This window comes from Varanus komodoensis, unplaced genomic scaffold, assembly GCF_004798865.1.
Source record: "Varanus komodoensis strain SLA01 unplaced genomic scaffold, ASM479886v1 scaffold1, whole genome shotgun sequence".
Taxonomy (NCBI): Eukaryota; Metazoa; Chordata; class Lepidosauria; order Squamata; family Varanidae; genus Varanus; species Varanus komodoensis.
Genome location: NW_025335268.1, coordinates 137,358,463 through 137,381,600, shown reverse-complemented (window position 1 = coordinate 137,381,600; position 23,138 = coordinate 137,358,463). Strand labels below are relative to the sequence as shown.

At 37.4% G+C, this 23,138-nt stretch overlaps 1 protein-coding gene across 5 annotated transcripts in view; it reads right to left on the bottom strand.

Annotated features, from left to right (window-relative positions):
- Positions 1-445: 445 nt before the first annotated feature.
- The window catches only part of LOC123032149 (bile acid receptor-like), a 46,074-nt gene continuing 23,381 nt past the window's right edge, over positions 446-23,138 (bottom strand). For 2 of the 5 annotated variants that reach the window (XM_044447840.1, XM_044447875.1), the window contains 10 exons: positions 13,795-13,921; positions 12,244-12,606; positions 10,330-10,470; positions 8,156-8,283; positions 7,967-8,071; positions 7,775-7,874; positions 5,589-5,717; positions 5,067-5,171; positions 2,800-2,913; positions 446-1,199 (listed from right to left, as the gene is read on the bottom strand). In XM_044447840.1, coding sequence (XP_044303775.1) covers positions 961-1,199; positions 2,800-2,913; positions 5,067-5,171; positions 5,589-5,717; positions 7,775-7,874; positions 7,967-8,071; positions 8,156-8,283; positions 10,330-10,470; positions 12,244-12,606; positions 13,795-13,885 — 1,515 coding nt within the window. In that variant the 5' untranslated portion in view covers positions 13,886-13,921 and the 3' untranslated portion in view covers positions 446-960. Of the gene's footprint in view, positions 1,200-2,799; positions 2,914-5,066; positions 5,172-5,588; positions 5,718-7,774; positions 7,875-7,966; positions 8,072-8,155; positions 8,284-10,329; positions 10,471-12,243; positions 12,607-13,794; positions 14,290-16,912; positions 16,972-20,010; positions 20,242-23,138 lie in introns of those variants that run through there. The other 3 variants (XM_044447857.1, XM_044447866.1, XM_044447847.1) reach the window with 3 other exon arrangements.

Here is a 23,138-nt window from a genome sequence, read left to right as displayed (position 1 = left end):
TGATTAGCAACTTATATTCTGAACAATTATTACTATGCTATTTACTACTACTATTGAAAAGTGTACAATATAGGAATTCATTATGTAACACATGTCATTCTTTTATCTCTAATCGTTATTACGTGGAAATGAAATTTTAATAAATTAACATTAACTGCTTGTTACTCTATATATAACTTGGCAAGCAAAAAGGGGTGTGGGGCCTATATGAATAAAGGCTTAAAGACATGCATGTCTTTAAAACCAGAACATTTCAATATACTAACATTTTATAACTCACTTCAAGACATTTGAGTTATGCATTAATAATACTTGCATTGTCCATCTAAGCCCATATATGTTTCATATGGATCCATCAGAGCATATAGCTGCATATAGCTTTGGAATGAGGATGCAATTATTTTGAAGATGCAGATAACATAAAGTACTGAGTTAGAGGCCATCTAAATTCACATTTTCTTTGCATGCACAAATGTTTTACTATCCTTTCTCCATTCACAGAACTCTTGTAGACATATGCAGCTTGGTTTTCTGGAGGTTTGAATGCATCAAACAACACATGTAAAGAACGAAACGGACACTTCTAAAACCTTAACATTTAAAATTGCCTTTTATATACATTTTCTGTCAGGGAAGTTATATTCTTAGATCTTTTCAACTTCAAAAAAGTTTTTTTCCACTGAAACAAATATTAGGAATAATCATAGCACAATCTATTTTTAAAAGTAATCTGTAGCCATTTAACATAAATGAAATTTGTTTTTAATGAAAGTAGAAGAATTGGGAAATAGTATGTTTCCAAAAAGAAAATACAGTTAAAGGCCCAATCCTATGCCTGTTTAAGACAGAAAAAAGTCTACCATTCCCAGCATATTCCAGAAGACTTGCTTGTGCATGCTTGGAATTTTAGGCATTTTTTTCTGTCTAAACATGCATAGGATTGCACCCTTAAATAATTGTTTAATGTAGGCCCCATATTTCACAAAGTAAAGAGGACAGCTTAGGATCTCTTGTTCTCCAAGTTACTAGCACTTCTGAATGGTTGTGGTTGAGGGTTCTGAGTTCAGTGAGTCGCCCTATGAGACGAGCAAAATGTTGTGGTTCTTCAGGATGATAAATTTTGGAATACTTGTACAGAATTCCTAAAAATGGTTCCTGGAGTTTTTCCACATGTTGCTTGTTTTTTAGGAGTGGACGATCTGAAAAACAGGAAAAAAAATCACTTGGTTTTGTGCAGAAATCTGGTTGAGCCTTGCAACTGGCTTCTGAAGCTCTATTTTCTTATTCTTCAGAAAGAGCTATTAGGTTAACAAGTAAGGTGAAAGTCTTTTCCCTAATGTCACTTTGAACTCTGCTTAATTGCAGTACTTAACTAAAGGGCACTATCCAATGGAGCTGCCCATAATGCTATGTACTTGGAGGACAGTGGGACAGCATGCAGGCAGAGATTGCCTTCATGTAATTTTGGATATCTGTTTTACTGCTACTAGTGAAGAAGAGGGTAGAGACGCAAATAAGAGTTCATTTTATATCTATTTTATGTGTTGTTATTATATATTATATATTTGATTGTTTTTAAGTGGTTATTGTAGCCACTGTGAGGATGGATAACCTAAGGGTGAATATTTAAATACCTTTATATTAAAGTAACCCATGTATTGTGTATTACCAGCTTGCCATAAGCTTTGATATGTATAAAACATGTAAACATTCATTTTTAACACAACAATTATTAGAAATACAAACTATCTTTCATGGAAAGAACTGTTTAATCATTGGTAAAATCTTTTCATTTGTTATAGCATATTAACAAAACAATTGTTTTTCTGACACTGTTGATGCTAGAAAAATAAATTAAGAAAATATTTTCCTTGGAAAGTTATTTTTAATAGTGCTAAATTGTGCGTGTTTAATTGTAGTCAGGTCCTACTTTATTCAATGGATCTTATTCCAGATATGCATACATAAGATTGCAGAGAAATAGGGCAATCATAAGGGTCTAGAAAGAAGTGAAGAGATGAATCTACCATCATATCTCAAGCCCTGTTGGCTCATAGCAGGTAGGCGCGGCTTTTCAGTGCAGTAGATAATTGTATTTTAAATTCCAACCACCACAAAAAACAATGGAGTGGGAGAATAGTAGCACCAACTATAAGCTGTGATAGCTGATGGGTCCATCCTGGAACCATTCTGGAAGAAATCCAACACAAATTTGTCACTTCTTGTCCATGGATTTTCCCATTTATTATTCATTTATTATTTATTCCAGTTACCACTGGTGGGAATATTACCAGTGGTCATTTTCTACCTACCATTTCTCAGCAGGTGGAGCAGGTCCTCCACAGTAGTGGAGTCCCTTGTTCTACTAACATAAGTCCTTTCTGCTGGTATAGGAGCAGTCCCTAACACACTCCACCAAGTGATATCAGAGGGTTAGGAAGCTGGACGCCTAAGTAATATAGGTGTCATCATAATTTGCTTAGAATGAAAAAGGTATCCGTAACTATTGCTTAAAGATTTCCTATAAATCTTTATATCCATGAAGAACATTCTATGTTATTAACAACCCAATTTTTATTTTGTAAATAATAATAATAGCAGAGGAGGGATAATCTGGTATTTTATTCTTATTGATGGAACACAATCAGGACTAATAATTAAAGAAACTCATTACTCAAAAAATGATACATGAGCAATTAAATATCTACAAAAGTATCTGATACTTTGATACAAATAATTTTATTTGGAAGTCTTAAGTTGGACTATTTGAAAACTTCTTTACATATGTGCTAAATATACCTGAAAAAAACACAGTAGTTGCAACAAGCAATGCATACTCTGCTTCAGTCACATTGAGTTCTCCCATGCTTCTATAGAAGTAAAATAATGCGGTGATAAATTCCTCAGTGATACCTGCAAAAAGCCAGAATATTATCAAATGGTAGCTTGACTAAATATCATTGATTTATTTCTAAGGATCAGAATCTTTACATAAAATAAAGGTAAGACACAGCCATGACATCAGGCCTAACAAGCTAAGATATCACAAGATCAATCTTGAAAATGCAATGTGAAGAGGTAAGTTTTATTAGACATTTATATACATCAGTGAACAAAGTCACATGAATGTGAAGAGGTAAAAAAATCCAATGGTAATGGAATCAAGGTATGGGAGATGTCATTTTGATGTATGCAGGAAAAGTATAGCTTAAAAAGCAATGAGAATATGAAAGGAGACGGACACAGAAAAGAGCAGATGTGGAGAAAGGGGAAAACGTTTAAAGGGTAATGGAATAAATGCAATATGAGGAAACGGAGGGAACCATCATACAGAACAAAAAGGAGAACTGAAGTGGCCATAGATTTTATGTACTGAAAACTAGGAAGGAAATTTAAGAGAAAAGACAGGATGGCCAAGAAAAAGAGCTGATAAAAAGGAATTCAACTGGAGGAGGAATGGATGAGGTCCAAGGTAAGGTCAGTTGAGCTGAGTTCAGAATTGATTAAATTGTTGGATTATAATAACAGGGGAGAAGAATACTGTTGAATGGAAGAATAGAGATTAAGATTTTAGTTTCAGGAGAGAGAGATTTTAAAAAAAGAAGTTAGACAAAACCTGTAAGAAAGTCCAAAAGGACTATAAAACATTAAAAGGAATAAGATGACATATATAATTAAATTGAAAGGAGAAAAATTAAGATAACAAAAGTAAAAAGTGTTGCAAAGAAAATAAGGGAAGAGAGGAAAAGCAAAGTGCATTCTCAGCCTGTTGTAAGCATACAGAACAGCAGTGGCAGAATGGGACAAGGCAGGCAGTGCAAAGAAGGTGGCATCAAGCACTAGTCCCACCAGCCCATCACTGCCAAAATCACAATCGCACATCTAACATCCCTTTACAAAGGAATAGCAAAACATACATCTACAGCAGAAGTATACAATTTGAGTCAAGTTCAAATGCTGTCATTTTCCCAGTTCAGAGAAAAAGCACGAGTAGCAGCTAAAAAGTGTGCACAGACAGTAGAAGAAGACAATATAATGAAAAGGCTCCACGAATTTCCATGAGCGAAGGATCAAGTGAGCACAACAAATGCCTTGTATAGAGAAACTCAGAGTAAAGTGAAAAAAAGCAAGAAAATATATAAGCAATAGGAAAAGATGGTTTGCCTTGACAGCATTCTGAGAGAAGGGTCAAAGCTGGTGCATGTCAAAGGGCAAGCAAAGGAAATGCACCTTACTGACTGAAAAATAATGTAACAAGTCGATCAAATGAAAGAAGTAGATCATGGAACATACCATAAACTGAGTCAGTTAGCCGTGTAAGAAAGGAAAGTATAAAATAAGAAAAGCAGGCAACAGAAAGAAAACAAGAAACATGGATGGGAAAGGGATGATTTTAGAGCAATGATTCCAAAGTAGGTTGTGGTGGAAAGATCCAGGGGGGTGATGATTGGTTGTTTTAAATCATGGATCCTCAAACTATGGCCTGCGGGCCAGATTCGACCCACCATGCCCATTTATCCAGCCTGCCATAGAGGTTTTGGACTCGCCTTGTGTGCGCATGGCAAGGCAGGGGCTTGCTCATGCACAGATCGTTTTGGACTCAGGGGATCCAAAAGGATCTCCTTGCAAGCAAGCCTCCACCTTGCGGTGCGTGCGCCCAGCGTACCCCAGGCCTGTGCGCCCCGGCCCATGCACCCCTTGGCAGCCCGCGCTCATCGTCGGCACCTTTCAACTGGCCCCCTGTTTAAAAAGTTTGAATTTTAAATTTACAGTGGAGCAATAGACCTAATACAAAGAATGAAGCATGGGGGCACTAGGATTGTCACTCAAGGGGAAAAAAGGCCAGCAACCCAAAAATGAGGACCACTGCTCTATGATATCTGAAAATGCCAGAAAAATTAATGCTGGCACTTATCAGCAAGATTCTCAGTGCATGAGGTGATTTGGTTAAAATATTAATGAAATCACAAATTCAGTTATCCAAGCCCTTTTAACAGATGCTATTAAAATTCCAACAGTATATCAGCATAAGCAGTGATTTAGCAATTTTTAAAATACCTAATTACCTGTTGTACTAGTAGATGTTGGACTTTCTTCACTATGAGACATCTCCATGGAGTAAGTACTTTTACCTTGACCATGAATAGCATGGTCAGAAAATTCTACATGACCTAGAGGGAAGGAAATAGAAGTCCGTAATTTAGCAGAATCTCCTTGTAAAAGTGGATTATTTGTTTGTTTGTTTATTATAATAAATGACAATATATGTATTGCCATTTTAAGAAATTTTATCAATTATAAGGTTATAAGAGAGAAGTAGGATAAATAATATACATAGATGTGTGTGTATATGTGTATATATATATATAGAGAGAGAGAGAGAGAGACAGAGATTTTGAGAAATTCTATCACTTGGTAAGGTGAGAAGCAGGATTTATCCTAAGGAAAGACATGGTTGCAGAAGGTCTATGTAATTACATGCATACAGTGGAATAATTAGATGACAAACAATTGTTGTTACTATATTTATACTTTGCCTATTTCCAGTGTTTGGGATAATTTTCAAAACTTATAACAATAGAACTTACTGTCATGGAATGATGACTGGCACTCATTCCCTTGTTCATTATATATCTGGGCTGAGCGTAAAAACATTGCTTCAATAGTGGAGCCTTTCAGCAAAGCAATCTGATCATCATTGGCTAAACTTTCAAATCCTATAGAGAAATAAGTAAGCAATATAAATTATGCCAATTTCTGATGATGAACATAAATTTGAAATTTGACTTAGTTTATCTGTGCAATAAGTTTAACTTCACATAAAGTAAATCTTGTTTTGAGAATCAGCAGCAGAAAACCAGATACACACTGCTGCCGTAGCAAATACAATAGGCAAATACACCCCAGATATGGCAGTGTAATGGCTGAAATCAGGTAGAGCTGGTGGGAGGATGTGTGCCACAGGAAAGGAACATTTTTATCCTGTATCTAGTGCCACAGCCTTCTTCAATCTGGTACCTTCAAAATGTGTCCACCCAGATTGGTGCTTTCCAATGACTATGTTGGATTGGGGTAATAGAAGTTGCAGTCCAGCAGAATTGGATTACAGGTAATTTAGGATCTCATGTCTAATTCTGCCATAGGTTATTCTGAGCATTTTTTCTTGCTGCACATCTTCATTATAGACTTACACATAATGCATACTCTTCAAAAAGACTTGCTCCATATGACTACCTATTTGAAGTCCCACCCCCCATTATTTTTAAATAGGGGGTTGTGCTCCAATTCCTGCTTGAAACACAGAATGTGCTCCTGAAAATGCACACCAACATTCAGGCTTCAGGGAAGGTCCTCACTGCACTGGTTTGGAGCGAGGCATCTTAAACACAATACTTTATTAGGTGCCTTAATAGCTGTTTAAATACGGCTCAGTCTGGATTCAATCATTTGTGTTTTTCATACTAGCTTCATGAAAATATATGCAGGGTTTGAGCCACAGTTTTATTTGAAATGAAGCTCATTGTCCTGGGCATGCACACCAACATTTATTCTAATATTTTGGAGTTCAGCAGAGCTATTATACGGTGCTATATTTTGTATTTGCTTCCTGTTTTTTAAAACAGGCATGCAGACTATTGTATTTAGATTTGAAGTGTAGAGTTATGCTCAAAACATGTGTGCCAAATTAAATTCTGAAATCATTTGTCAATTAAATTATCACATTACTAATCCCCCTCCCAAAAAAACCCCTAAGTGCAATGCCAAATGAGCTAGTTAAACGAAAGGCACAGCCAAAAGTAGCTGTCATTGACCAGGTTAACACTTGATAGCATCTCATGGGTTATTTAACCTTGACATGGGAGCCATACAGTGAATTATATTTCCATATTGTAAACTAAAGTGTACACAATATATTTAATTTAATATACATGATTAATATATTTAATTAACCATTAAATGAGGGGGGAAACTGATGAAAAGAACACTTTGTGCACCTGTAATCTCTGCAACTCCTTCTCTGACTGCTACCCAAGCACAATGACCACTCCTCTTGGGTTGTCCATCCCCTTCCCTGTTTTTCCTGCCCAAAAACCCTCCCATGTGACCCCTCTGGCCCTTCTTTCCTTCTTGGAAGAAAGCAGGACAGGACAGTGGCCTCACGAGATTCATTGTAACCATGTCCATGCCAACACTGGGATTTAGACAGGGGGCCTCAAGAATTCTGCACAGCAAGGCCTTGGGAGCTTCATGAGGCTCGTGACTGTTGTGTTGGATCATCCTGATCTAGCAGGAAGGAGTGAGGACTGCCTCCTTTACATCATGAGTTAATTCTTACATGTTTACCCACTAAACAACCCTACGTTTCTAGGTACAAATGTCACAATTCCAACCAGGAATTGTATATTCTTGGATTCTTAACTGAAAGCAGAAGTGACAAGGACACAGAAGGCAGCATCCTTACTTGTTGCCAGTCTGCCCAGATAACCCATGGTTTAACCAAGCTCTAGATCACTGAAACATGCAAACTGGGTCATTCTCTCCCCACTGGGTACTCTGGTTCGTAGATGAAGGCTATCAGAGAATTCCTAGCATTTTCAAACTTTAATTACTGAGATATTTGCATGAGACCATGCAAGTGAAACTGTATAAAGCAATGGAAAAGATATATACCTGAAGGAACTGCTGTACAGTTAGACTAAGGCACCTACTGTATACAATATATAGGGCTAAAATGGTAAAATTATTTTACAAAACTCCCTATGAACAATCTTACCTGGGAGTCTTTTTGTAAAATCCACTAGTACCTCCACATGAACCATGGCTGTTTCTGAAAGCCGTAAAAAATTCTCTTCAGGATTAGCAGTTTCCTGTAACTAATTAAAAATATTTAGGGTTATGAAGATATACTATCAAAAAGTCAGAATGTTATATTTATTGAAATGGACTGTTTTTCATGAATACATACAAACTTCTTTGCTTCTTCTAGGGGGATTGTGCATTTTTGATGGGCAGCCAAAATATGGTCAATAAGCTCATGTTCTCCAGGAGTAAGTTCCATTCTCTCCTGGACCTTTAAAATTAAAAGAAAGATGTACATGAATTTAAAGCAACTAAATATTAAATGCATCAAATAAAATATGAATTATTGTCCTACTTTTAAAATTTTGGTTGTAGAGGACACATGCTTGTTGTCCACTCCCTCATCTTCCATTTTGATGTTATTAAGGTAGCTACTCTTTTTTCTGAGTCTCTTTGATTTACACTGGACTTCTGTTAGTAAACCTGTAAGAAATGTATATTAAAGCAAAATATTTAGGCAAGTTTCGGTACGGTATCATCATTCAAGAATGTCCTTTTACAAACTGTAAATTTGATCAGAGGTCATACTATTGTCCCACCTATATCAGTATTGCTTACACCATCAAGTACAGGGCAGCAAAACGGACATTGTTACTTGCTTTGGACTTCAAGTCCCAGAAGACCCAGTCATCACGGCCAATGGCCAGAATTCTATATTGTTTGCTCATACTTGGTCTAGCAGGAGTTGTCTGAACTTCAGACAGGTCACTAACCTCTCCCTGGAGAAGTCTGGGATTTATTTGAGATGTTTTGCATGTACATATGGCCCTTGCCTGGGAAACACCTCCACTTCCACTTCCTAATATGATAGAAAAATCACATATTTTGTACTATTGGTATGATTGTGTAATGATATATTCAAGAACCTAATTTAATTCTGAGATCCTTATTTAATTTAATCCTAATAGTCTGAGTCATTTTAATTCATTGCTGCTCTCTGGCAGCAATATGAAATCATTTGCATAGCTTAAAGTACTGATATGTCTTTCACTAATTTGCACTCCTTCTTGTGATCCTAATCCATCTTTCCTTATATATTCTGTATACAGATTGAACAGATAGGGAGATACAGTACACCCTTGTATGATGCCTTTGCCTATGGAAAACCATTCTGACTCCATATACTGTCCTAAAAGTAGCTTCTTGTATACAATCCAGGTTATCCTCATTTTTAAATTATCATTATGTAACATTCAGCCTGATCCTAAACAGTTCCCACCACTGACGTTAACCCTAGTAGATCCCCTTTAATTTTTTCCCTCAGGAAAGAGAATCAGCTCTAGCACTAGATCTAAGAAATACTGTTTAAATTTTCCGCAGAGTTTTGGCTATAGGTCATTATAGAAAATGTAGCTAATGACTTCCAGCACCTTAGCACCAATCTGAGAGCTGCCACTGCAGCTAACAGAGGAACCCATCTAAGGGGGGTGGGGGTTCCTGTTGAAGGAGACACTCTTAAGAAGCAGAAAGTATTTTGCAGAGGGTAGCTGCTCTGCAGGCACTGACCAGAGCTTGCATAGTTTTGATAGAGTTATTACATCATATCATAAGATCAAGTTTTACAGTGCAATACTCTGCATGTCTTCTCAGATATAAGTCTGATTTCATTCAATGGGTAGATGTCTGGAGGACTGAAGTCTAACTCATTTGGCAGAAACTCTTTTCTACCTACACATACCTAGCAGATGTGGAAATAAATTCCATCTCTACTTGGCTAAAGCTGACTTTAGCAACCTAGTACTCTGCAGATGTTGTGCTCTACAACTGTCACACAACACAATCAGTGGTCAGTTATGGGAATTGCCATCCAAAGCATCTGAAAGGCACCTGACTGGTGAAGACTGTAATAAGGTCTAGTACAGTGATGAGTTGTGACTCTTCAGATGTTTTGGCCTACAGTTCATAATTGCTTTCCCATAATTGCTCACAATTGGTTACACTGGCAAGGGTGACAGATGTTGTAGGCCAAAAATCTGAAGGGCCATAAGTTTCCCACCCCAACCTAATATTTCTGTTCCTGGGCTATAACGTTAGTTTTTGTGTCTGTTGGTGGTTTTAGGATTGTGTGTGCATTTTAATCATGCTGTGTCAGTTCATATCTTTTGGATTTTTATTTTGTGCTTGGTTTTAGTGTTATATGGTGGTCTCATTTTTTATTATGTTAAATTATATTGCTTAAAATTTTACTCTCTGAAGCCCAGAAGCAAATGTCTCAGTTAAATGTCTTTTAGTAATACCATTTAGGGTACAAACCTGTGTATGATTGGGTAGCAACAAAAATTCCCCAAACCCCCAGCATACTAAATCTAGTAAGGCTACCTGGAAATGCTGGGAGTTGTAGAACTTTGTTTCCCTAAACATAAAAGAAAAAGCATCCTTATATATATCCTTAGCTGTCTTGACAGAAAAGAAAATTTGGTTAGCTAAGTAACATGACAGAAAATGGACTATTATAGTATAGGCACTCACATTCCGCCAGCATTCCCACAGCTTTACACTTCTTTAGGCGACACTCCTGACATTTTCTCCTCATATACATATCCATTTCACAGTGACCACCATTCTTGCATCTGTAAATTGCATTTTTGGTGATGCTGCGTCGAAAAAATCCTAGCAATAATAATTTGGAATGATGAGGGGGAAAATAAACTTTTATCAGCAATGCTCTCTACTTTAATTGCCAGTAGGTATTTACACAAATATGATACATTTTTGCAATAAATAATATGACAACAACTAAGAAAATGAAGTTTCTGTACAAAAATTTAGGCCCCAATCCTATACCTACTTACCTGAATCTCCATAGACTCGTAGAATAGTAGAGTTGGAAGGGGCTATGAAGTCCATCAGGTCCAAACCCCTGCTGAGGTAGGACACCATTTACTCAGATGGCTGTCCAGTTTCTTTTTGAATGTCTCTAGCGTGGAAGAGTCCACCACCTCTCTAGACAGCTAGTTCCACTGTTGTATTGCTCTGACAGTGAGAAAGTTCTTCCTGCTATCTAACCTGAATCTGAGTTGTCGCAGCTTGCATAGTGGATTGTACCATTAATATCATAACAGGAATAAATTTATTATTTTAATATTATTAATTTCTTAGTACTACTAATAGATGCATATTCTCTCCCATTTCTCATTCAGGGCAGCATATTTAATTAGCATCCCCGCTCTACTTTATCCTCAAAATAACACTTTGACATAGGTAACTAGTCCAAGGTATCCCACTGGGTTTCATGGCTAAGTGGTGATTATATTAAGAAGGCCTGTCTCCAAAATATTTTGGCACCAAAGTATACTTGTTAATAGAATTATGATTCTTAATAAACCACAAACATAGCAGTATAACATACAAGGAAAACAACTCTTATTAATAAACCATATGTAGCACTCTGAGGATTATATCCAAGACAATTTTGAAAAATAAAATTATTTCTCTCACACACCCACACTCACACACACACAAAATTATACACTGATTTCCCTTTTCTAGCCTGCCCCAACCTAGTGCCCTCCTAATTTACTGGACTGCTGCCTGGGAATTATGGGAATTGCAGTCTAGCCCATGCAGTGAGTACCAGGATAGAATGTGATGTTTTATCAGAATCTTCCATAACTGCTCAGAGGTAAAGGCTATTAGCTTAGCAGCATATAGTCACCATTAGAACAAGCAGTAACTATTATTAGCATTTTGATATAATCTAAAACAAACTTTCCCAGTCTGCTGCCCTTCAGATATTACAGACTACAATTCCCAGCATTCCTGACTGTTGTTCATGGTGGCTGGGACTGATGGGAGTTGAAATCCAAAGCATCCAGAGGACAGCAGGTGGAGTATGACTGATCTAAAGTAGGGGTGGGCAGATAGTAGAACTCCAGATGTTTTTTACTTCAACTGACCATTGCCATGCTGACGGGCTTCTGAGAGTTGAAGTCCAAAACATCTGGAGAGCTAACATCCACCCACCTTTGATCTAGATCAAAGTGGGGAATAACAAACAGAACCTTAGGCACCAGTTCCTTGTCCCCCTCATGAAAACTCTCATTGCATCTCCTTCCTAGATATTTCTTCTCATAGCCCAAAACAGCATTTCTCTGTAGTCTGTCACTGGAGCTCCACCACTTGCAACAAGCTGAAGGTCTCTAGCAACCTCAAAAGGAACCATTCTTTTCTGACCTCTAGGGGGCACACTTACATTGGACATCTAGCCAGACCAAGAGATGGAGAAGGGACCATATCTTTGAGTACAGGGGATGTGCAGGGGTCCTCTCTCACAATGCCTGTTTAACTTCCTTGTTTCAGGACAACCAATATTTAGACAATCAGCATTTCCAAGCCTTTCATACTGATGCATTAGATCCTAGTCACAAAAACCTTCCCCCTTACCTTTGCAGCCTTCACAGGTGAGTGCATTGTAGTGATATCCAGAAGCCTTGTCCCCACAAACCACACAGAGTTCCTCCTGTCCCTTTATCCGTAAGGCGGAATGACTAAGCCTGGGTCGTTTCTGTCCAGGATATCCTCCCCCATCTTCATGGACACCCATGCAGGTGGGCTTACTGAGTTCACAATTGCTGATGATATATTGCCCATCATTATACTGAGAGTCCAAATTGTATGCATTGTAATGAGACTGGGGAGATGGTGTCTGTAATACGGGAGGAAACTGAACTGCTGAATACTGGCAATAAGGAGCAGGCTGGAAGTCGAGGTCTTGCAGTGGGTAACTGATGTGTTCTGGCAAGACATCTAGATTATTTAGAAAAATTACATACAAGCAGTAAATTAATTTTGAATTTGACATCACTGAATTTTAGATTATTTGTAATATTTGCTCTCTCAATGTCAGATTTTCAAACCCTCTTTTCCCCTAAAACTGTTCCTATAGCAGATTAAATAAAAATCAGTAAGGCTTACCATCTGAAAGACAAAACATAAAAAGGAAAAAGAGTAGGAAGAAAGAGGAAAACTAGGTCAGGCATTGATTCATGAAGTTACATAGCATGTCTTACAATGCCCAACTGGAATAGAAATGTATGTTAGAATTGTTTTTAGAAGAGCAGCCTACATATGCTTTTAGAAATGTCTTCTGACAATATTATCCATGATAGTGGAGTTTGATTTTTAAAAATGCAGTGTTAAAGCTAATTGAGTTTTACAGTGCAATCCTGAGCATATTCATTCTGAAATACTTCCCTCCAAGTTCAGTGAGACTTACACTCTATTACAATTGCAATCTTATGCTGCAATCACATGCATATTTATTTTGAAGTAAGCTTCACTGAATCCAGTAGCACTGGTTTCTGAATGAAATAAATTACATGCTGAATATTTTCAAAAGCAACTTGAGAAGTTCTGCAAGGTATTGTAACCATACGGTGCTCTGGTATGTTTAGGTACTTGAGCAGACTTATGAAATAGCATGCTTAAAACTGGGGAAATAAGGAGACAAGACATATGCAGTATGAGTGTGTGTGTGGGGGGGGAGGGTTAATCATTTTGATATTTATTTCACCTTAAATAAGTGACTAACATAATATCCTTAGGCACTCTGTTGAGGCTAGAAAAAGTGCAATTGCATGTTCCAGTTCCCTCTTCTGTTTTAGACTCCACATATTCCATGGGAGCAAACATTACCTTATGAAGTATAAAAATAACCACAAGTAGTATGGCTTGAGTATATTTGCTGAATTTACTGCCAAAATAATTGTGAATCCAAGCAAGAGGAAGCCTTTGAACTTTGGTGTGAATCTTATACATAGGTGTCAATTGGGAAAAGTAACACACCCATACAAACACATAAACAGCCTGCCTGGAACTTTATATGACTGATCATCCTTCTTGTATAGTCCAGAACCTTCAGTCAACAGCTATACACATTTCTGTTTTACATGAACACCCACATTTCTGCAAAATGTTTCCCTTTGCTGAACTCACCATAATACTGGATTGGCTCACTAAGGCAGTATCCCTCAGGCACTGTCACAAAGGAATTTGCCATGCTTTGTTCCAGTTCCCAGTGCTTCATTCAGCTTGGGCTGTTCTGTGCTTTCAAAAAGCAAACCTGGAGAAAGGGAATGCTGCTAATTATGTTTAACTTCCAAGAGTTAAAACTTGTCAATACCAGAAGATTTCCAGAAGTAACTTAAGGGATGAAATAGGAAAAATGTTGCAACGATCAACTGTAGTTTGCAACATAACTCTCTCTAAATGAAAATGAGTTTCACTGTAATGTTACAAGATACTTGTACTAGCAGTGGTACAGCTAGGTAATTTTACACTCTGGTCTCAAGGATGAGACTCTTTAGATAGCCATGTATGTTACTTACTTTTTGAAGCACATAAATACTTTCCCCTCCAATCAAGCTTTAAAACTGCTTCTACATTTGTAATATGGTAGAACAACACCGGGGCGGGGGAGATGAACATATTTTTATTTAAAACTGATTTTTAAATTTAAATCAGATTTTGATTTAAATTGGATTTTTAAAAAATAAAATGCTTTTTGAGAAAAAATCTATCTAAAGATAGTTTCTTATTTAAGATACATTATGGTCCAAAGGTTATTCATCATGAAATAAGGATTCGTTTTTAATGATGGTGCATGAAGCTACATATTCATGCAATGTTTATTTTTTTAGTAAATGAATTCCATTAATCTAATCACAATGTCTGCTCTTCCAGAGGTTTCTGTAGGATCATTGGGTGGTTTTTCTACCAAAAGTTATTATCACAGATGCTTGGTTTTACAGCTCTCAAAACTGTGAATTTGTGTCTGCAGAGATCATATGCTTCTTTTTCACCTCAAAAATGTTATAAGATAAACACACAGAGTTGAGAAAAAGATCTTAATCTCATTGTTATTTTGCAAATCTATATACATGGAATCAACCCCTTACCCCTTAAGCACTATGTTTCAGAAAATTCAATGGAGATGGGAGTGGAACAGATTTGCACAGGAAGCTGAGTGTGAGGAGGGAGAGGCAAGCAGTAAAACTGAAAGTGAAACCTTTTGAGCAGATCCCAGCAATCTCCACCAATGCCTTGTCTGCTAAGTGAGTGGCTGACTCATTAGAGGGTTAAAATAGCACAGGCTGTAACACTGTATCAACTATATCATAAAAAGAGAACAGGTAAAAGGTTGGGATTTGTCCATGTGTTTTTACTCTGAGACTAGTCATCAAAGTTGAAAACAAATGCTTAGCTTAAATTAAGCAACATGAATAGTTGGGATTCAAAAAGATGGGATAGTCTTCTGTAGACATGCTTATCCTGGTAAGGAAGCAGAGAATTCTACAGGTCATCCTACTTGTTAAACTGCCTTGGATGATTTGTTTATGTGCTTTACACATTTGAGAACATAGGTTAAATGGAGTGCTTAATTTGATGGCTTGTTTTTTACCCATGGAAACTGTCTTATAGTCATCAGTATTCAGAAGACTATGAATCTGAAGCAAAATCACAAAGTACTTACCTTCTGTGGTATAACAAAATGGCCTGAAGAAAGTAAACTCAATCCTACTCTTACAATCAATAAATCTCAAGAGAACAAAGCCTTGGGATCATCTAAAGTAGAAAGCTGGCTTTAATGTAACTTTTTTATCATGGAACAATGCCACTGATGTGAAAATAAATGTGATTTTTGTTGGTTTAGTTTTCCTAAACCAACATTTTGCAGGGGAAAAATCCAAACACAAGACTGTCTACCCATCCTTTCTATACTATGAGGGCTTTGAATGCTAATGATAAAAATCCTTCACATACATACTTAAGTTGCAAAAACTGACCATCATAGGCTATAATTCACTATATACCGTCTTTTGAATAGGATTTTCTGTGGCTTAGCAAATGATTAACAAAACTTCTAAATCCAGGTGGCTGAGGTAGTGTGCAGTCACAGGGAATAGAAAGCTTTGCAATCCAGCTTCTGTGAGAGGACAGTAAGTTGTCTCTTAGGTTTGAACTAAAACCTTTGTGATGAACAGGCTACATAGTTGCAAAGAAAATCAGCATTATAGGAAAGTCAAGGGATAGGAGGTCCAGAAGCACCAAGATGTAGGGAGTGGAATGAGGAGGAGGAACCACAAGGAAAAGGTCAGATGAAAGAGATAAGTGAATTAAGAAGGGGGTGATTACAGAATCAATGCTCATACAGGATAATACACACTATGTTTCAGAGTGGCTTGTTGTAAGGTCTGAACCTGGCATGGTTGGCTCACTGTGGTTTGTCAACCAAGCACAAGCCACACTGAGAATCCATGGCTTGTCATTGTGTTCCCAGGATAGGTTGTTACAATACTCCAACTTGACAGAGTGGCTTGTGTATGTTTTGTTAGAAGGGGCTGCACAAAACTACCTGTCAAGAATGCTTGAAACCTGACCACTCAGTGTCCTTCATCCCTCCTCCTCCAGTTCAGCGCTTCATATGATCACCACGGGATCTATCCTCTTGTGAGCTGAATTAGCTACAGCTATGCTTAATTGAATTGCCTCTAGGTAAGTTCAAATTTAGGACCATGCCAGTTTGGAAGGGTTGCTTAAGCTTTCCACTAACTTGTTTCCATGCTAAAATCCCCTCTTGCTTTAAAAATAGGGGAAATAATCTTGCTGTTTTTTAACCATTCCTCATGAACTGTGGCATGAAAGCAAGAGGACAAAGCTTAAATTCTCCCTTTCAAATCATGATGGTCATGAACAGGTATGCTTACCTTAAGGTAAGCCAGTCACTCATACTGGCATAACTGCACTAGGAAAAGGATTTTTTTTTAATGTTGAAATAAAATGAACACCTCATCCACCTTGTGCTAAAAATCAAGATAAGCTTCTTCACCTTCCCTCCAAACATACGGCATATATATGTTAGTGCAGGTGCTTAACAAGTTGTGAGATGAGAATCTCATCACAACAGGATTAAGAGGGATTGTGCTACAAAGGCCCCTGAGATATGTGCTGAAAGCAGGAAAGAAGATGAAAGGAAAACAAACCAAGGCCAACTGACAAGCACCTGATCACCTGGGGGCAGCAGTGTGACTTAGTAAATGATTAATCAACCCACCATAGCTTATTTCAGTGCAAGCCAACTCCAGAACTTGATAGAATTTAAATCAGGCAGGTCTGTATGTTATGGAAGGTAATGGGAGGAAGAAAGGAGTGTTAGGCAGATATGTGGTTACTAATATTGTTATCTAGACCAACTTTTTCCAACTGATTATCATCAGTTATGTTGGACGGTAGCTCCATCATCTCCAGAGAGCATGGTCATTAGCTGCCTTGGGGTATTGTTACATATTATATTAACTATTGTTAATAAAAATATTTATGTACCATCCTTTTTAACAAATCACAGGGCGGTATGCAAAATGCATTAAACATCAATTAAAATAAAATACAAAGATAAAAACAACAGCAAAAGCAATCTTCCAAGGTAACTGTTAAAATCAGTAGATAAGGTATGTAGATAAATTTTCAACTGGTTCCTGTCAAAGATGGCAACACTGTCAAAGATGGCATTTCAGGGGTGGGAATAGAATTGCAAAGGTGGAACATCACTATATGAGCCCTTTTCTGTTCACCATCAGATGCACCTATGTAGGTGATGGGACAACAGGTGTGGTGGGTCTGAGCTGTAGATCTCAGTGAACAGGAATGAACTGGGATTAGCTATTAAGTAGGATTTATTTTACTATTTGAGGGTTGTGGGAATTCTACTCAGAGACATGTGTATGACACCAGGTTGGAGAAAACATGCCACAATGTTACCTAGTCTTTAAGGTGCAATTAACTATGTTGCCATCAAGTCCTGACATTCTTTGGCTGCAGGCTTTAACAGAGACCCTAAAGAACTGGAGTGTATGAATGCCTTGAACACCATAACACTTTTTATTAAAGGAATCAGAAAACTGACTTGAGGTATATACCATGTTTGTTTACAGATTCCTAAAAAGATGCTTCATTCAGTCATTCACCTCATCTCATTCCCTCTCATAGCACAAAGCCGCAAAAGATGAAAAGGTATGTCATGACTGGAATGCTGCCACTCACTATCTTTGTAAATATTTGCTTGAAAGAGATCTTTGATGACTCATGAGAGCTTTATCAGTGAGAACAGTTTGGCATGTACAAGGTCTACATATTTTAATCTCCAAATGTGCTTTTAAAAAAAATTAAATTCTGTGATTCTGCATTCCACAATATTAATTTATACAGTTTGAAAGGTAACACTATTCATTCTTTAATCAATCTGTGAGCTAACTGAAAAAGATGCCAGTGGAAAAATTCAGTGCCTCACTCATTCCCTTCCTCATCTGCTCAGAATTCCCATGTTGCCTTCTCCAAGCTAGAGTGTACTTTTCATATGCTAGGCATAGGGCTAGATCATGCCATCTGATAACTCAGTATAAATTATATTGGATAAAATATAATTTGGACAGTAGTTCTTTAGGATTAAATCCAACATATGCATAAATTGATTTTGTTGAAAGTTATAAATAATTGCATTTTCTGAATCTTGACATACAATCAGCATGGAACATTTCTATGGGTGAAAACTTGTATAAAAAAAAAACAATGTTTCAACCTGTGATTACTGAATTCATTGCTTTTTCCCCCCAGTCCAAATTATATAAACAATGGCTGCATTTGGACATAATAGGAAAACATAGTTAAGCATCATTATGTGAATCAGTATTGAATGTAGATTATATACACAGTATGGAATAGATCCAATGAGCAGCAGAAATATTTCAGTGTTTGTTATCTTATCCTCACATCAGTAAACCCAAAACCACCAGCATTATTCCATATTGTCAAAGGCTGTTCATTCATTAGCCACTACAACAATTGACTCCGCAATGTCGTACACTACTGTTTCAATCAGGTATGGTAGCAAATTGAGTGTAATTATTTCAAAAGGAAGGAAGGAAGGAACGATGGAAGGGAAGCTTGCACTGGAGTGGCATTCTAGAAGACAAGGGTAGGAGAAGCAAGGTACTGCTCTCCAATGAAGAAACTGGGTGGTGTCTCCAGATCCACAACTTGTGAACCAACATAAAGAGCTTAGACTGCTATTTTGGATGGCAGGCTGAGCGCAGAGACCATTCTTACCTCAAACTGCACTCTTTCTGCCCTTCTGTTAGATGCCTGTACACCTTCAAGTTTGGAAGATGTATTTACAGGGCTATTATTGTTTTGTTTAAAATGGTTGTGTTTTTGATAAGATGGCATTTTATTGTACTTTATTGTTTTTCATAAACTCTTGTAAACCACCCAGAGAGCTTTCCCTCTTGTATGGAATAGAAATGCTGTTGCTGGCAATGATAATGATAATACATAGCCACATTGATTGGCACCTTTTATCCTTTACACATATGTCTGCTAGAGTTAAGATGCATCCATCTTCTGCACAGAAATTTAACTTCTATTTAGATCAGCTTGCCACAACCCAGTGCCCTGCAGATGGATTGGACTGCAGACCTAGAGGCTCTGGTGATGGAGTAGAAATTTTAGAAACAACTCTAGAGCAAATGTGTGCACTGTATGGCAAAGAAAAGAACAAAAGAGAAGGAAACCATTTACCCCTGGAGAACCCAGTACAGCATAGTTGAACCATTGGACCAGGGCTGGGAGATCAGGGTTTTAGTCCAATTTGGCCATGAAACTCACTGGATGATTTGGCCCAGTCACTCACTCACTCTCAGTCTAGCCTACAGGGTAGTTGTGAGGATAAAAATGGAGTGGAAAACTATGTAAGCCACCTTGAGTTCATCACAAGAGGAAAAAAGTGGAATATATAAATGCAATGTAAAACACAAAAAACTGGGGACAAACAGCAGGAGATTAAGACAACTGAAAGATATGTTACTATGATGTTGGGAAAACTTTATGTGTCCATACGATTGCTGTCTGAAGGTCTGCAAAACTTTAGGAGGAACATTCACAATGGATTCTTCCAAGCTACGCTGTCCCTCCTTATTTCATCCTCTTTCCTTTTGCTTATTGCTGCTTCAAGCTTTACAGCAAAAGCAGTAAAGAGTGAACAGATTTAGTCTTGGTACCAGTTAGGACCAAGAAAATATTTCAGGAACTTGTTCCCTATTGTTGATTTTGTCTTTGAGGTTCCTGGTGAAAGCTTTCCAAAATTAATGCCCATAATACCATGTCCATCCTGAAGCCTCTCCATTCCATTTTGTTGCTGTTTCTGAAACCTTGCTCAGTCAGATGTTACTGCTTGATAGCCTTTCCAGCAAAAGTTGCAGTGATTTAACCCTGCGACCTCTCCTTCGCTTCCTTACCCTTGCTGGTCAAAAAGCCACTTCAGTTAGCTAAATCATGTAGACAAAATTAAGAGAACTTATCTTACCAACTACTTTAGCAGAAATTCGTTATAAAATGACACTGCAATCCTAATTGCAATCTTTCTTGTCAATGACAGTTCACTGTAATATTCCACATAAACCTTGAAATAAAATCTAAGAGGTAATGTCCAATCACATATGCCTGTTTGTCTCTCCCACTCTCTCTGTATCCCTCTCTCCCCATCCCCCTCCGTGTGTGTTTATGTGTGTGTGTGTTTATGTGTGTGTGAAAGAGCACGAGCTCAAGACTCACAATGAAATGCTGTTAGATAATGTGACTTGGATTTTTTAAAAAAAGTTTGGATTTTTAAAAAAATGTTTAGATTTTGAAAAAAAAAATGGGCGTTTAACTCCCAAATGCTAATGTCAGGATATTTTCACTAGCCAGAGCAGAAGATAGAGTAGAGTCTTCCATTTACTGTATATCAGCTATACTGGTTTTCTGTGATCCCTCATCTAATTACCTTTTCTTACCTAAATTCCAAGGGACATACATAATAGAATAATTCCACGAAGTGTCAATGTGTAAATTTTTCTCTATAATTTCTGGAGGAGTGTATTAAATTGTTTTTTTTTTAATCTTTTGACCAAACTGGATTTCTTATTGCAATCTTATGAACATCTAGCTTGGAACAGTCCCCACTGTACACAGTGGGCTGGGTCCACAAATCCTTTGAGTGGAAGTCTGCTCAAGAAACACTCTCACTGAAGACAGGGAAAATGTGATTTTAATCAGCTTCTTCTCTCCACTTCATCCCCTTGTGCCCTTCCCACAAAATCTGCACCAGAAACTATAGGGACTCTTGCATGATTGTGGACTAAAGGGAAGAAGGAATGGGTATGTGGGGCTACAAATGGTTAGAGATGAAATTATTTCTATCCTTTCTATCAGCAGGAACTCCTGCTGAATCAGACTGCTGTCAACAAAATAGGAACTCGAGACCCCAGCCACTGAAACTTGTGTCCAAACATATGTTGTCAAAGTATTGACCTAGATGATGAGACATAGCACTACCAGGGCGCATGGGACTATTCAGAGTATGAAAGGACAGACCTCTGCCCCAAGGAGCTTAGAATCTAAAATTTGACAGTGGAAGTAAAAGAGGAATAAAACCATACTTATCATGCCAACAATGTAAAATGAATAATGCATTTATTCTGTGGAAAAATTAACATGAATGTATGTTCAAAGGTAAAATCTGAACAAATGATCCAAAAATTGCAGTACCGTCTCGCAGCAGAAGTTATTTGTTGGTTTTAGCAATGATACTGCTCAGCTGTTCACATGTTATTAATGGCAAAACATTGTGATGCTTGTCCTAACTATTACACAATTTAGAGCATAGGTCTTGTAGGAGACCCTCCAGGGAGTATTTTAGAATTTTTGACCTGACAGTACATTAACATATATCGTAAATGTTTTGACAGTAGTGTCAAAGGGAAATTTCTTGAGCAGGGAGAATTTTAGGAATCCAAGCTGAAAGTTTTGTCGCATTTTTCTTGTGCACTCATATCCTGGGAAAGAAAGTGAGGTTGCAAAGCCACCAGATTTTAATCTTGATTTGGACTCTGTCCTAACCCTATCATCATGTCCAGATACACACAAATTGTTGAAATTCCATGTGTCTAAATCAAGGGTGGGTGAAAATTAAGTAATAAATCGATTTGTACGTAATAGGCTGCTACTAATAGAAGAGGAATCCACTTATAATTCAAATGTGAATTTATGCAGAAATCTTTATCTCTAAAACACTGAGCCATATATCAAAGTAAACCTATATATTATCTAAAAGAAAGCAAATGTTGCTTTTTTCCTAATCACAATAGCAGTATTAAGCTGGGCTTCTTCTCTCTCTTTTTGACTTGTAATATTCTTTGAATTTGTCATTCTTGTTTAATGCTGTTACTCTGTTTTGTTTTGCACTAGTATAAGTGCTAGTTTGGCTTAAAATGCATCTTTAAATGATGCTGAAATTATGTAAATAAATTCCAGCTGCCATCATAAAGATACCTACTTGGAAATGAATCCCTTTGAAGCTCATGCCCACTTCAGATAATAAGAACTATTTACAAGATAGACAGATAGATAGATCCTGTGTGTTGATCATCACATGTGACAGTCTTCCTACATCTTTTGTGTTGTGGCTAAATATACATCAAAATATACTATGGGTTTCATGCTGATGCACCTTATTTCCAAATAAATGTTTATAATCAGTGATCCAAATATTAAATGAACACATCCCATAATTGTCTATGTCTATTAGCATGAGGATTGTGTAAATCATTATCAAGTAACCTTTTGATTATCTCTGCTAGTTCTCCTATGCAAAATATGCTGCAATATCTATTTGATATTTTTTATCTATGCAATGGAACTGCCTTTGAAAAAAGGAAATGTAAGTTGGCCCTAAAGAGTGCTGTGAGTTTAGTACTGGCCTATACAATCATTTAATGCCAGTGGGTTTTGATCTGGCTTCCAGTCCATTTCCAAGCCCAGCTCTAACTGGTGGCATACCTTCTAAAGCCCTAAATGACATGGTTCCATGTTATCTGAAGAATTGTGTCCTTCCATATATTCCTGCCAAGACCCTGAGTGCATCTTCAGAGGCCCTCTTCCAGGTGCCCCAACCAAATGAGCTAAAATGGATGGCTACCAAGAAGAGAATCTTTTCCATTCTGGAATGTCCTCTGCTGAAAGGCTAACCCTACACCTATTTTACTCTTTTTTCAGCAGCAGGTATTTTCCTTGGTTTTTTAAAAATTCATTCTGTTTGAAGTATTGTTACTTTATAGATATTGCACTGCTTCCAATTTTCCTTTGGTTTCAGCTATCAGGCAGTTGCAGAAATGTAATAAATCAATTATCTAAGCGTGTGTTCTGGTGGTGGCTTATACTGGCAACAATCATGGAGCTTTAGCATATTT